A 16,148-nucleotide genomic window follows, 5' to 3' on the forward strand; every position below is an offset into this window, starting at 1 on the left:
GCTGAACAGCTGCAGGATTCTTCCCAGTCAGTGTTTTCTCTTCACCTTTTCTAGTTGATTTTCTTTCAAGCTCTCTTTGCTGGCATCCAGACAATGTACTTACTAGCCAGTATCTAAATTAGCAGTGACAGAGTTCCTGGCCATTGTCTTTCAGTTTCTTTTTACACAGTGGAGCAGCTGAAGTTAAGCTGTTGAACAGTGTGCAGCCATTGTCCTTGAATTTTGTTTCAGTGATACAATCACAGTAGGATAGTCATTGTAGCTGGACTCATACTTGCCCTCACTGATGTGCACTGCAGGCAGCACACAGGACATCTCAGCTGTATGAGAGCCCAATACAATTTTATTATAAACATAATTGCTCATCTACAATCTACACTGTCAGCCACAGAGAAAAGTAACTAGCAAACTAAAGAGAAACCCTAGTACTTGTTCCTGTTCTGTTTGCAGTGCACTCAGTCACTGAGGCAGTGCAGGTTAGGCATGACCATTACCTAAAGAAAAGTGAAGACTGAAAGCTGTGGAATATATGCAGGCTGCTACTTGCAGATGCAGACTGGCACATGGTACACACAATAAATGTGCACTTTAGGAGGCAGAGGATGTGCATGCCATGTGTTCACAGAAAAGAAGGTTACTGCACGTTTGGCCAAAATAAATGAATCCACTAGGAAGCATAGCATGTGTACAGTCTATATCCACACATAAAGCACAGCAAAGCACCTTAGAGCACATTGCATGGGCATATTGTATATCTACAGCAGAGCTGGGTGTTTCAGGACCCCAGGCAATCTCCTGCTGTGGTGCAGAGCCCATGGCATAGGCAAAACATGTAACTACAGCATACAGAGGTGCACCAGGCAGATTCCTATAATAGTATAAGGCACAGTGAATAGGCATGCTGTGTACTAATAGTAGAGCTGAATGCACCAGCAATTGGGGCAGACTCCTTCAGTGGCAGATGGCTTGTGGCATTGTCACACTATGCACATATTTATTTATTTATTTATTTATTTAAATTTGTTGACCGGGAGTGTCCGACTGGACGTAGGTCCATTTTCAGCAGAGGCCCAGGGAGAAAAGCTCCACAGTTAAAATAAACAGACAGTATTTACATTGGATTACATAGTGATTAACAATTTACATAGCAATTACTTACAACATATTTACAGATGAAGAACATAGTACATCAGTAGACAACTAGAATCTTTATCTGTGAAGTGCATACCAGACATTAACAAATGTTACAAGAAGAAGTTTGTGCTGTATAATAAGTACTGGCTTATGAGCATCTGAGCTTGCTATAATCAAGGTAGTTAGTGGAGTGGAAAGAAAGGTAGTGGTTGGATGGGGTGGAATATATTAGAGTGGGAGTTGCAAGGGCTTAGCCAGCATGTTTTTAGTTGTGCTTTTAGTAAAGTATTAAAACTTACATAACTGTAGAAAGTGAGGTTATTTTGTCAAGCAAGAAGCTGCCACAGCTGTCATTGGAGCATAAAATGGGCCACATCTGCAGAGAATGAACAGAGTATATGTGAAATGAATAAGAAGACATACCATTCCTGCGGCATGCCATAAGGAAAAAGGATATATAGTGACAGTTTGTATATGTCCTACACACAAGTGTGTGTGAGTGAGTGTGTGTGTGTCTCTCTCTCTCTGCACACACCTTTTTATTTTATTTATTTATTTTTTATTTTATTTTATTTTACATTTGTTAACTGGGAAAGTCCAACTGGATACAGGTCCATTTTCAGCGGAGGCCTGGGGAGAAAAGCTCCAAATGTACATAAGTGTAAATACAGTGAAATTATTACAGTGAATTATCACAAAATTGAAATTTGTTTAACGATATATACATGCAGATACATGTTTTTCTCACATACACACAGGAAAGGTTGGAAGTTAGTAGCTGAGAAAAAAACAGAGATTTCATCTTAAAAAAAGGGAAACATACATTAAGGTAGTTAACATACATGCTATCATCTTAACTTTAAATCTTTCAGTAGGTGAGAGATATACAAAATTCTAAACAGTTAGAGGATCAGAGTTTTATTCTTGTAATGAGGTTCTCATTTATAGATTATGTTTGAGAGGGGGTTAGTCAGGGTTTCTACAGGGACAAAGTCAATGCATTTTTAGGTACTGCCTAAGGGATATTTTGAATTGGAATAAGGAGGGGTCAGTGGTGAGTTCAGCAGGAAGTAGGTTCCAGTTTTTGCCGGCAGAGTTGGAGAATAGTGATTTACCAGTTGAATTGTTGGTTTTAACAGTTTGTACTAGCATTTTATTGGAAGAGCGAAGGGCCTTTAGGTTACTGTAGGGGGTGATAATATTTTTCAGTATGGGTGTACTGTCTGCTTGGTAGAGAATTTTGTGAACTATTAGTTGGTTATATTGCAGTTGGTAGGGTAATTCTAGCCAGTCTAATGATTGAAGGTTAAGACAGTGATGGGTTCTATAAGCTGATCCTGTGGCAAATCTGGCAATATTATTGTAGCAGCTAGTAAATTTATTGAGGTTTGATTTGCTGAGGTTTACTAAGATGGGTGAGGCATAAAGAAGGGTTGATAGCAGATGTGTACGGGCAATAACAGTTCTTGCAGATGGGGTTAGGAATTGTTTAATCCTGTATAAAGAGCCTATTTTTTTATTAACTGTTTTAATAGTTTTGTCTATGTGAGCATCAAACTTAAGGTTGTTGTTGATAATTACTCCCAGTAGTTTAGTACTAGGTTCTGGCAAAATTATGGTGTCATTGTTAGATGTTATGGTGAGAGGTGGTGAGGGGATCTTGCAAGTGGGGGAGAGGAGTAATAGTTTGGTTTTATTGGGGTTTAATAGTAGTCAGCGACCAGTGAGCCAGTTCTCTACTTTGTTGAAAGTGATTTGGGATAAAGACTGTAAATCTGTGGGGGAGGTGGCAGAGCAGATTAGGGTGGAGTCATCTGCATACTGAATACAAGTTTCATCTGGGATGACTTTGTGCAGGTCATTAATGAATATGGAAATAGGAGGGGACCATATATAGATCCCTGTGGGACTCCAAGGATGCCTGGTAAAAGGGATGATAGGTTATCCTTCCATAGTACAGCTTGTTGTCTCTCACTTAGGTAAAAAAGAAACCAGCTAATTGCTAGGTTATCTATGGAGAGTGATTTTAGTGTGTCTAAGAGTAGCTGGTGGTTTACCATATCAAATGCCTTGGATAGGTTTAGGAAGAGGGCTGAGGAGAGCTTGTTGTCATTACGGTTTTGATTTATTGTGTAAGAGAAGGAGAGAAGGGCTGAGATTGTACTATGTCAAGGTCTAAATCCGTGCTGGGAGGGGGCTAGGAGAGTATTTTGATTCAGATAGGCAAGAAATTGCTTATGGATTAATTTTCCCATTATTTTAGCCAAGGGAGACAGAATGGCTATAGGCCTATAATTTGAAAGTTCAGTGGAATTTCCACCTTTATGAAGAGGAATAATGTGGGAGATTTTCCAGATGGAGGGGATATTAACTTCGAGAATAGTTCTATTGATTAAAATTGAAACAGGGTATGACATTTCATTAGTGGCTTTTTTGAGATACTCTGCAGGTAGTAGGTCTGCTAAAAGGGTGGTGGGTTTCAGTTTCTTAAGTAGGGACTTAATAAAAGATGTTGGTACTGGATCAAACTTGAAGGGGATTTTATTATCAGGTGTGGGATTGGTGATACTTGGGGTAGTGGGAGAGAGCTTGCTGGCTAGGGATTGCACGGTTTCTGTAAAGAAAGTGTTAAAGGGGTTAGCAACAATTGTAGGAGGTTGTTGGAGGGTTGTTAAGGGGGTGGGGTAGCTGATTGACCTGGGTGGAGAAGTTTATTTATGCCTGACCAGAATTCTTGTGGTTGATTTTGGTGCTTTTGTTGCAGATTACAGTAGTATCTCATTTTGTCTAGCATAATAGACTTCTTTGTATCACTTCTCTACTGTTTATATATGAGGTGGTCTTTTGTGGATTTAGTGGTTCTCCAGGAGGTCCACGCTTTGTTTCTGCTAACAATTTTTTGTCTTGTATCCTTGGACAACCATGGTACTACTTTACTGGTTCTGATAGTACATTTGGGAGCATGGTTATCCAGGATAGCAAGAAATGTAGAGTTAAAGTATGAGACCGCTTCATCTCGTGGAAGTAGTCTTAGGTTGGACCAGTCGCATGAGTTAAGTTCATTCTGGAATTTAGTCTGAATAAAGTTCTTACTACTTCTAATGGTTTTAAAGGTAGATTGTTGAGCGATGTCATTTATTTTTCTGATTATATAAGTCAGGAAGTGATCACTAAAGTCCTCAGGTTGGGTGCCTGTTTTATATATCTGGGGTAGGTTGTTTATTAATATCCAGTCTAGGATACTTTCCTTACTGTTAGGCTTATTGATTCTGGCAGGGGAAGTTATCATCTGGGAGAAGCCATGAAAATTCATATGGGTGGAGGGGAAGTCTGTAGAGCAAGTATTCCAGTCTATATTAACGTCCCCAAGAATAATAGTTTCCTGGGGGCAGCTAGTGGACAGCCATTGGAGAATACCCTCCAAGGTATTTGTGTTGTCACCTGGGGGAATATAGATACATGCAATGTTTATAGATTTGTGTTTGTTGATTTGGATATTTGTGATGAGTATTTCTGCATTGTTAGTAATCAAGGCATTTGGAGTACTAGTTTTGGATACTTCCAGAGTGGATTTATACAAGATGGCTACCCCCTCCTTTCTCACAGATGCGATTAAGTTGGAATATATTGTACCCTGAGGGTATAACTTCATTATCAACTGCAGTAGGTTTGAGCCAGGTTTCAGAAACGCATAGTACATCAGGGGAGTGGACATCCAGGAGGGCATGTAAATAATGAATTTTCTTGTTTATACTTCTAATGTTTAGGTGACACACACTAGGAGTGAGATGGAGGCATTACTTGAGTTTCATAAGCTAGTAGGGGTGTTATTTGTGGGGCTGATAGTAACAGGTGGGGTTGGCCCTGGGTTAGGGTGGTTGTCACTATCCACTATGAGGTTAGGTAGTAATTTAATAGCACGTTTCTGGAGTTTTAATAAGAGTTTGCGATAGTATTTAGTTCTAGGGTTAATATATGAAGCACAAATGGGATGTTGAGTTTTTGCATTAGAAGAGTTTGATGAGAGGTGGGATAGTAGTTGGTTAGAATTATGTGCCAGATTAGTAGTAACGGTTTTGGATCTAGGGTAGTGAGCACCAGGGAGGTGTTGGTATTCATAGGTTGTGAGGAAGATAGAGAATTATAAGTGGGGGTATTAGGCAGTAAATAGGTTTTGATTTTGGAGGTGTATTAAAAGTATGTGGAGGCATTGTAGAGGTATTTAAGTAATGCTAGTTTAAAAATAGAGTTAGGGTGTTAATAATTAGCTTATAGTGAGAGACTGGAGAGAGTTTGAGTAATAGGGTTGGGTCTTATGACTGAATGGTGATTGTTTCGGATGAGTGGGAGTGGTTTCAGATGATGGGGAGTGGCAAGGTGATAAGTGTAGGAGTACTGAGGGTGGGTGGGAACTGGGGGCAGGGTAGGGGAGCGGAGTGAGCGCGCAGGGCGAATGGGGCATGTAGAGCCAAAGGGAGGTAGAAGGCAGGTCTGTCTGGAAACAATCAGTAGAGTGGAGAGCAGGTTTGGAAGTAAGTATGTAAGGTTGCTGAAAGAACAGTCAGCATAAAAATATGAGCAGAAACGCTTACACGAGAACACTGGCCGCAATCTACACAGGTAGATATGCTTTAAGGAAAGCCAGTGCTGAAAGGCTGAAATAGACTAGGCAGTGAGACTATAGAGGGAGACAGAGGTATTACTAGCAGCAAATAGCAGGTCAAAGAAAAATTAAATAGATATTTTTACAATGGCTGTAAGTAAGAGACTACAGGCAGTAAAACAGGGCAGAAATACTACAGAGAGAGAGAGTGACTAGACATGTTGTTCAGAGGAAGAGTAAAGTATGGAAAAGGAGAACACCATAGAAACAGTATGCAGGGTGAGGGTAGCCAAAGAGAAAGATTTGGGGCTGCTGGTGTCTGCTTTTTGTAGCGACTAGAGGGAAAACTCTGTAATTATCTGTTATATTATTTATTCTAAGATTAATCGAAAGACTAGCTTATCATGTAGTAGTTATTCACGGAGACACATACTTCTGCGATATTATTTTTAAACTTATTTGTTGGCTCCTGGAACAATGGTCAAAGTTGCAGGGTATCAGTTAAGGTCCACCACCCAGTGTTGCTGTTACTGTGGCCAGAAGAATACCGCAGGGTCACATAACCAGCCAGTGCTTTGGAGTAGCTGGAAAACTGGGCTAGGTTCATCAATGGTTTCAAAATAAATAAATAAATAAATAAAATAAAAATCCACTGAAAAACTAGATAGTCAGAGTTAACAAACTTTATTACGCTAGTACAAGACGTTTGCAATCAGCTTCCTCATGCATAATGCAATTAAATGCATATCTCATTTAAATACTACATAAAAGTCACATGACCAATCAACAGTTAAAAATTAAAACAATAAACCAACAAAGTTTATTTATCTTATTCTGCAATTCCTTGAAAACAGATTTAATAATAAGCATTCCATTTAAACCTGTAGCCATATGCATTCTAAATCTTAAAATCCATTTATGTTCTTCCTTCTCAGTAATATTAATGAAATCTCCTCCTCTTAACTGGTTATAAGCTACTTGTAAAAAATCATGAATTTGAATTGATATGCAACATTTGCTTCACTAATATGCTTATATAATGCATTAGTCTGTATTTTCCTATTAATTTCCAATACGTGATACCCTACTCGTTCTTTTAATTTGTGGTTTGTCTTACCAATATAATATGCTTCACAAGCAACACACTTTGCCATATAAATTATATTATTACTGTCACAGGTACCATAAGCATTTAACATAAATGTACTACCAAATGTTGGATGCCTCTTGCATTTATCCATATATATATATATATATATATATATATATATATATATATATATATATATATATATATATATTTATATGAGCAACAAATGCATTTATTATATTTAAAAGCACCTTTCTTGCCACTTATTAATATATTAATTTTATCTTTGTTACATCTATAATGGTGGTACTAATCTGAAATTAAAAAAAAATCTTCCAGGTCAGCTTTCCTGTCAAGGGGAAATAAAAAAAGAAAACAGAGATTTTATCTTTGTTATATCTATAATGGTGGTACTCATCTGGAATTAAAATTAAAAAAATCTTCCAGTTTAGCAAAATTCTCAGCTTCCATTTCATGCAACGGTCACTCTTCAAATGCATGTCTGTGTAAATTAGAACGTGTTCAGTTCCAGTCCACATGCCTTCTTCATGTATGTACACAATGTGATTTATCCTCTTTTTCACTTTTTTTATTACCACTTGTTGTCTCTTTTATGCACCATCCCAAGATTTACAAATAATAATAGGAGGTAATGATTCATGGTACAGTTATGGTCTGGGCCTTAGAATGCGGCATGAATAATTTAAAAAAAAATGTTTAAAATATTAAGCCTCCTGAACAGTGCTGCAACTAAGAACTGCAGAAGCAACTTTTTTTTTTTTGTCAAGGCTGTACTGGAATTGTACACTACCAATATATCATTACAATATAATTTAACACAATTCTCATGTTTAGGTGGGTCTATATTAAATCAGTGACCGCTTAAATTAGCAAACACTGATTTATCGAGCTTTTAAAAGCAAAAGCTTGAAATCCCGAAGACATGGAACAGCAATTTTTTTCCCAGGGATAAAAATCACTGGGCCGTTTTGGGGACTTTGCCATTTCCTCCACTGTGGTGCTATATCGGAGCTGGTATACTTAAGTAGGGGGGACACAGCCCCCCACATTGGGGGGGCATAGGCCCCCACTTTATTTAGTGTTTTGAAGCTTTTTTTGTTTGTTTGTTTTATGGAACAGCAATTTTTTTTCCCTGGGAAAAAAAACGCTGTTCCGTGTCTTCAGGATTTCAAGCTTTTGCTTTTAAATGGTCGATAAAGCAGCGTTCGCTATTTTAAGCATTCACCAATTTAATATAGACCCGTTCAGGCTCCCCCTCCACCCTCCAAAAATGTAATGGGGTGCTCAGTGTCCAAATCCCCTCCTTCCTTCCAATGAATATAAAACAATACTAACTGATCAAGTCAAATTCCTACCCACTGCTTGTCCCATGGTTGAGAGCTGCTGACCCTGATGGAAATTAATCAGAAATGCCAAACTCAAATATAGTTTAACAGTATAGCTGATGAAATATTTTTTATTTTATGTAGCTCAGTTTAATAAAATAGAAATGCTCCCTTATTGGCACGATACCCGTGCATGCTCTAAACACCTCATATGTCTTTATCTGTTAATTAAAGCATAAAATACACTTCTCTGTTAGGAAAACTGGCAAAGATGCATCTACTGCTGTAACGCCACAGCTGTATGCAGTATTCTGTGACATGTGATCTGGTTAAGGACTCCATTGGCAACACCAAGTTGTATCCAGTATTCTGTGACATGTGATCTGGTCAAGGGCTTCACTGACAACAGCAAGCTGTATGTGGTATTCTATGGCATGTGACCTATTAGAATGTTTCATGAGAACACCAGGCTGTATACAGTATATCACATGCAATCAGGTCCAGAACTCCATAACAACACAAAGCTGTATGCAGCATCATATGCATGTGACATTGCCCAGGAGTCCACTGCAACATCATTCTGTATTCTGTCATATGCGATCTTGCCCAGGACTGTATGGCAACCTATTTCATAAAGTGATATGGTCAAGGACTCCATTGTCCAAACTTCTGAGCCTAGCTGAGTCTTTCTTGTAGATTTTAATGAATGGTTTGATTGTGAGACCTTTTTACCTGTTGGCTTGGATGTTATTTGGGATATTTTGCAGGCACTCTAATGTTTATGAACATTGGGCCTGATTTTATGCTCCATGTTTCTAAACTGCAGCCAAGCAACCCAGTTATGCTGTACTGGTGAGGTGAGAAAGACTGAAATGTGGCATGGATACAGCTAGTGGGGTTTAGCTTTATTGCCCTGAATATTCCCATAAAGACTTAAAAAGACTTAAAACCCAGAGCTGTTGGACATGCTCCACTTAAAGAAATCTCAATCCCTCCAAGCTACACGCTCTAGGGACCTTGTCACCACAATCAACAGAACATGCCGGAGGGATAGATTCCTGTCCCAGAGACTTCCCATACTCTGGAATAAACTACCTATCTATATCAAACAAGGCTCCTCATTAGCACTCTTCAAGAAAAATCTTGATGACTGGATGGGAAATAGGAAATTCACCCCAGGGATCACTTCTGTGACTCTGCTCGACAGTGGCACAGGAAAATAATTTTCTTGGGTGGCAAAAGCCAGGGTACCTTTTTGGCTGGGCTTGTACAGGCCCAGGGCCGACAGCCTAGTACCTACCTATGAACCTATGAAAAGTAAAAAATCACAGGCATTTGTGATCAGAAATCAGGCAGCTGAAACACAAGTATGTAACTAAGGGGTAATTTGCATATATACCATGGGACTCCATTACAGGTGGTCTAAGGTATTAAATAGTGTGATGGTGTCGTTTCTTGCAGTTTTTACTTAATGGTTTTGCCTGTGTGACCTTTTTGGTTTAGAACTTCTGAACTGGGGAGATGGGCTACACGGTTCAGCAAAGCATTCATTTGTAGTTTTTGTTCCATAGTTCATTGATATAAAAATCTAATGCTGATTTGTGCCATAACAATCACTGCTATGTGACTAACATTTTAGTAACATTACTCTATGCAGCATTAGTGTTACTCTTTACATGCACACAAACAACTTACATTGTGTTATGGCATGCTAAGGGTGATTACCACTCTCTCTCTGTATGATGTATAAATCCCCACTCACTCTTTGCAAATTTCTAGTACTTTTATATTATTTTCAATCATGTCATCCTTGCCATATTTCTACCTATTATAGTTATTAGCAAGTCTACCAAGCCCATTTCTTTTTTTCTTTTTTCTGAATTTGTTAAATGGGGTAGAGCATTTATCTCCATGGAACTCAGACTCAGCCCGGGAGTGCTGGTTAAGTGGCTTGCTCAGAGTCACACAATTAAGAAAATGAAAGCTAAGGGAATCAAACACTGGTTCACAAGAAGCAGCCTGTTAACAGTTCATAGCCTTAATCCTCTGTGCCAACTGCCAGACTGACTTATTTCGTTTTAAATCTCTCTGAAAATTTCCTTCCTAATTTCTACACAGATTTTTGTATATTTTGCCTATGTTCCATTAACTTACTTGTTTCTTACATCCTTAATTTGTCAGTCATCTGGTTTCCATGTCACTGGAACCATCTACCTTGACATTTCTATGAATAACCCATTTGCTTTGGGTATGTATTTAAAGGAATATGCCACAATAAAGATTATAAATGACAGCTTAACAATAAAACAATAGAAAGGATCCACTTCTTACACTGAAACAGATGTCCATCCTTTTGAATGATTATATGCAAGTTCCTTTTCTCTGACATAAGTTCTCTGCATGTCTAAATTAAGGGTTGCCAACATTCCTACAAGGATCATCTTTCAGGATATTTCATATCTTACTGTCATCTGCTGCCTATTCCATTTTCCATCAATGTCTGTTGTGTTTTTTTTTCTGTGAAGCTTAAGGGACATATGATATGGAAGTCAATATCTAGACTTTTATGCTCTGCTAAACATGATGCTGTTACATCACTCACTAGGACAAGACAGGAATGGAGGGACAAAGTATGGTAATATACAAATTTCAGCATTTCCTTCCCTCTGATAGTTTTTTTTCCCACTACTGGTGCAAGCCTCAGAAAAGTGAGTGAATGTTCAGTAGGGTGGTCACTGACACAACACAGCTACTGGACAATGTCCTGGACTATCAACAGTTCTCCTACTGTTCATTCAGAATGCTTTCACTGGGGTACCATCATCCAGCATTAGAAATTTAATGTTAAATACAATGTCAAGCAGAATCTAGACAGAGGTGTGGCAAGGATGTAAATGATGTTATGTTCTAATTATATTTTTTTTCAAAATGCAACTTGTGGTAGATATGAATCCCTTCCATCCATCACAACATGAACATCTCAAGCACCCTGCATCCAAATTCAGCTCGGTAATAAAGATAAATGTTTAAAGTCTATTATGACTGATGTGTTCTGCTGAAAGTGTCATTCACTGTTTTTATTGTTACACAGTAAAACCATTTGTATTAATTTAATGCACAGTACATAGAAGATAATGTTTACTTTATAGTACTATATTTCATGTCAGGATATAAAGAGCAGTCAAGCTGTTACTATTTAGGCCAAGAAAGTGGCTGATCAGCTTCAGTTTAAGTATGACTGTCAGCTAATGGAGCTCTCATATTCCCAGAGGAATGTTTAGAATTTCTATCTACTCCTGAGTTACAGCAAAAGCAGAAGAGACATTCAAAAATCTTTCATATTTAACAGACTCTACTTATAATGTTATTCAGCCTATGCCTTATGAACATGTTATAGTAAAAAGATAGGGGTGAGCAAGGTGAACTTACCTCTAGATATGATGCAAGTATTGCTGGCATCCATTCTAGCATCAGCCAGTCCAAATGGATTACAAAATAAGTTGCATTCTTAGAAAAAAAAAAATCACTCGACCTTCGTTGTAACATTTTCTATTTATACTGCATCTAGTTATCAAATAATAAGCAATCTGGTTTTGTTGTTTTTAACACAAAAATATATGACTATACAAAATGAAACAAAATAATATAACACAACAAGAATTACCATAAATTCCTTCAGTGGCTCTTGCAGATTATATTGTTCCTGAAGAGACACAATTATAGCATCCAAGCTGGACCCTGAGTAGTTCCTTGTCTTATAAGATGCCATCAGGTTCAAGTTCAGTATCTCTTCTTCTGAGATCATTATTTTCTCTAGTGAAGACAAAAATATTTTACATTAAACAAAAAAAAAATACAAAGCAGCTCCATGTGACATTCATACTGTACTAATGAAAGACATTAGTCTGCATTACTAATACTTCTTTCATACATCATTCTGTTAAATTATTACACAACACATGATAATATGCGGTTAGCATTTTATTTCTAGGGTACAGCTGATACTTTCAAATTATTCTATATAATTTGTAAAACACTTTTTTTCAGATCAATGAACTAGATGATTTAAGTGATGTAAACTAATTTCTTATAAAACAACAGAAATGATGTTACCACTCAAGATTATTAAAAATCCATTCAGTCTAAAGCACAACAAACTATTCTGATGCCTTCTGAAAAAAGAATATGTTCAGCATGCAATACATGAATCTGACAATGTGCAAAATACTATGCAATGTTTAAAGCTGAGTGACATACCAGGGCATTTTTGATGCAGATGGATAAAGACCAGGGTGCACTGAATCACTCAGACAGTTATAAAGTTGTCCAACATGTCATTTTTCAAATGGCAGTCCTTTGAAATAAGCACATCAAATGATATTTTATGGCAATACAAGTCAGTGTCATTTTCTGACTTGTACTTAGTCTATTGCAAGTAAGAAATAGAGCTGATATCAGCCTCTCAACTGTCCATATTTTGTAGGGACACCTTCTGATTTTTCTCATAGTTTTGTTCCATTTTTCCTAAAACTGGAAATAATTTTGGGAACGTCTAAGATAATAATGCCAGCATTTAAAATGCGTCCCTAATTTGAAGCCTTTTCCTTAGTTATTCTTTACTTTGTTCCAAATTCTATTGGTAAAAGTTGATAGCTTTTTTTTTTTGGGGGGGGGGGAGACAAAAGAATACTGTTTACTTACATTAATCCATTAATCCAGATTCCTATACAAAGTGAGGTACAGTGAATATAAAAAGTGTGCACACCCTTGTTAAAATGCCAGGTTTTTGTGATAGAAAAGTAATATAACATGCTGTAATTAAATCAAAAGGTGCTTCAACAAAGTATTAGTTTAAGGGGTACACACTTATGCAACCAGCTTATTGTACATTTTTTATTTTTTTTTTTATATTTTTTTGTTTTTCAATTGAATTGCACAGGTTATAGGTCACATTAAAAGGTGGGAAAAGTTTTGAAATGATTTATTGTGGTCTCATTTTTTTTTGCATCACAAAACCATTTTAACAGGGGTGTGTACACTTTTTATATCCACTGTAAATGCAACTGTGACTCACATTAAAGGCGATATACCCTTCATTAAATTCCCATAATTTATGTCATCTTCACCAAAGACATTCAATGAACTGTGAAGGATTTTCTCTCTCAGCAGTATTTAATATTAAGGGGGTTTCTAGTACAAAGATATACTTTGCCAGTGTCATAAATGGTTAGATGGAGCTGTATAACAGAGGAAGGTGATGTAACTATTCAGGATGAAAGATGTCTAAAGAGCTGTATTACTATACCAAAATATTTGTCTATCTAGTTATTTATTTATTCTTTCCTATATTAATTTAATTGTATTTACATTACATTAGTAAACCATATAATCGGACTGATCCAAGGGCCATTTTCAGCCCCAAGTGAGGGCACAAGGCAAAGACAGTATACAATCCAAAACAAGAATTGGGCTTCCAATACAATGCAATGCAATGCAAAATAGAACAAAAGCAGAAAAATACAGTTGTGCAAGTTGCACTTACCTGTAACAGTACATGCTCGAATTTGTCATTGCTGCAGTAGCCTTTAGGCTATATGGGTTGTGTCTTGCTCATGAAACAATAACCGGCCAGCTTCCAAAAGCTCTGTCTCTCTCCCACACTGACTGCTAATTGTACAGAACAAAGAAGGGGAAATCAGCAGTCAGAGTGTAAAATCCTCAGGACTTTCTTGACTTAAAGAATTAGTGTACTTGTCCTGAACTAAACAAGAAATAATCGATACACTACATGGAGATGGAGGATGGGTGTGGCTACTGACACCACAAGGGGATGGAGGATGGGTGTGGCTACTGCAGCAGTGAGGAACTTAAGACAACTTTACTATTTTACTATCCCCACTGCTGCAGTAGCCTTTAGGTTATATGGGTTGATTATCAAAGCCTATCCAACCTGTAAGGAAGACGGATAAAATTCCAGGAGACCCTGGAGAATGGTCCTAGTTGAGCCAGTCCTTTGTGCAGATATATACAGATGACTATACAGCCATCTGTAGAAAGCTGCTATAGTCCACCATTTTCTAATATACCATCAAATAATACAAAGCCCTCAGAGTGTGTACCTTAATACTGCCTGAAAGTGGTTTACCATGGAGGGTTACAATAAATGGCAATAGCCAAGGACAACCAAATAGAAACAGTCTGTCTGTCATGGGTTGTCCTTTGTCCTATCATAAGAAATAAAAAGTCAATTGTTTTTTCTAAAGGGCTTAGTTCTGTCAAGATAGTACCTGAGCTGCCTATGCATATCCAGAGGATGACTAATCTTTTTTCCATTGCTCTGAGGGTTAGACAGAACACTGGCAGATTGATAGGCTGATTCAAAGGCCTCTGAAATAACCTTGGGCATGAAGGGTTTGTTCTTACTTATTACTTTACCCCAAAAGCATACCAGACAGGGTAAACCCAGCAAGGGAACTAGCAACTTACAGACTTATCTTGCAAATGTCGGATCAAAGAGAAGAATAGTTTCAATGTAATGAACCTGAAATTTGCCTTATGTGCAAGTTCAGATACAGGTGGGGTTAACTTTTCCAACAGAAAGCTAAGATCTCAGGAAGGAGTAACTTGTTTGCAATGTGATCTCAGGTGAAATACTCCTATCAGAAACTGTTTTACTAAGGACCCATAAGCAGATGTACTGAAAAGGCTGCAACATGTATCTGGATAAAGTACTGCTAAGGCCCAAGGCTAATTGTTTGTGTCTTTCGGCTTTTCCCGGTTAGGGGTCGCCACAGCGGAACTCAGGGTCCGCTAATGATTGGCAGTTGATTTTTACGTACCGGCTTGCCAGGCCTGACGCACAACCTTCAACGAAGGTACGCCCATTCACGCAGGTCTCCACGCAGAAGACGCTCAAGCTGAGAATCGAACCGGACAGCGTCTTACTGTGAGGCGACAATGCTACCGCAGCACCACCACCGCGGGTCAATAAGGCCCAAGGCTAATAACCTACACAAATATTTGAGTACTGAGATACAATCCTGGATAGGTCCATGGTTATTGAGTGAGGCACCAACTAGAAAATTCTTCTATACATCAGGATAAGATTTTCTAGTAGCAGGATTTCTTGCCTCCTTTGGCACCTGATGCACATCCTGTAAAGAGAGGTGCCTAAAAGGTAGAGTCCAGAAAGATAATTTGAAATGTTTTAGACTGGGGCATATCAAACTCTCCGACTGGTGTGAGAAGATCAAGATAGTGAGGAAGCTTGTGATAACCGCCCATGGCCAATTCCATAATAAGGGAAAAAAAGAACTTATGTACTCACCATAACGTTCCATCTGAGTAGTTGTACTTCATTTGTCTTCAACCTGTGGATTACGGATCTGTATCGAATCCGAGATGGCAGCTTTTACTAGCATCAGCTCAGAGCTCCAAACTCCTCCCCTTACCCACAATACACCTCCACTGCCTTCCATCCCCAGATCGAGTTTCCTGAACCTTATACTGATAACCTAACCTGAAATATTCTCTTATGACCTATACTGCAGCCCGTAAGCTGAACATATGCCAAGGTCCGGGGGAAGGAAAGAGGGATGGTTTAAGAGAAATGAAGTACAACTACTCAGATGGAACATTATGGTGAGTACATAACTTCTTTATCTGAAGTAGTTTATTTCATTTGATCTTCAACCTGTGGGACAGTCCCCAGCTACTAAACTCCTGGGAGGCCCTCAATGCAAGGATATTCCAGAGCACCGCGGAACCAAAGGATGCTCTCCATCTGGAAGTCAAATCCAATTTGTAATGAGAAATAAAGGTATGAGATGAGGACCAAGTAGCTGCAGAACAAATATCATATAAGACACTCTAGACCAAAAGGCCACTGACGTAGCCATGGACCTAGTGGAATGAGCTTTTACCTGACCTGGAGGAGACATGCCTCTGTCCTTATAGAAATACCACACACAGGCAG

General features: G+C 38.2%; 1 protein-coding gene across 1 annotated transcript in view; it reads right to left on the minus strand.

Moving 5' to 3' along the window:
• Positions 1-16,148, minus strand: part of LOC122789363 (tyrosine-protein phosphatase non-receptor type 13-like) — a 2,815,362-nt gene that overhangs the window by 445,564 nt on the left and 2,353,650 nt on the right. The window contains exon 39 of the mRNA XM_044056752.1: positions 11,838-11,986. Within this exon, the coding sequence (XP_043912687.1) occupies positions 11,838-11,986 (149 nt within the window). The remainder of the gene's footprint in view (positions 1-11,837; positions 11,987-16,148) is intronic.

This window comes from Protopterus annectens, chromosome 14.part0 (assembly GCF_019279795.1).
Source record: "Protopterus annectens isolate FY-2018-M chromosome 14.part0, PAN1.0, whole genome shotgun sequence".
NCBI lineage: Eukaryota > Metazoa > Chordata > Ceratodontiformes > Protopteridae > Protopterus > Protopterus annectens.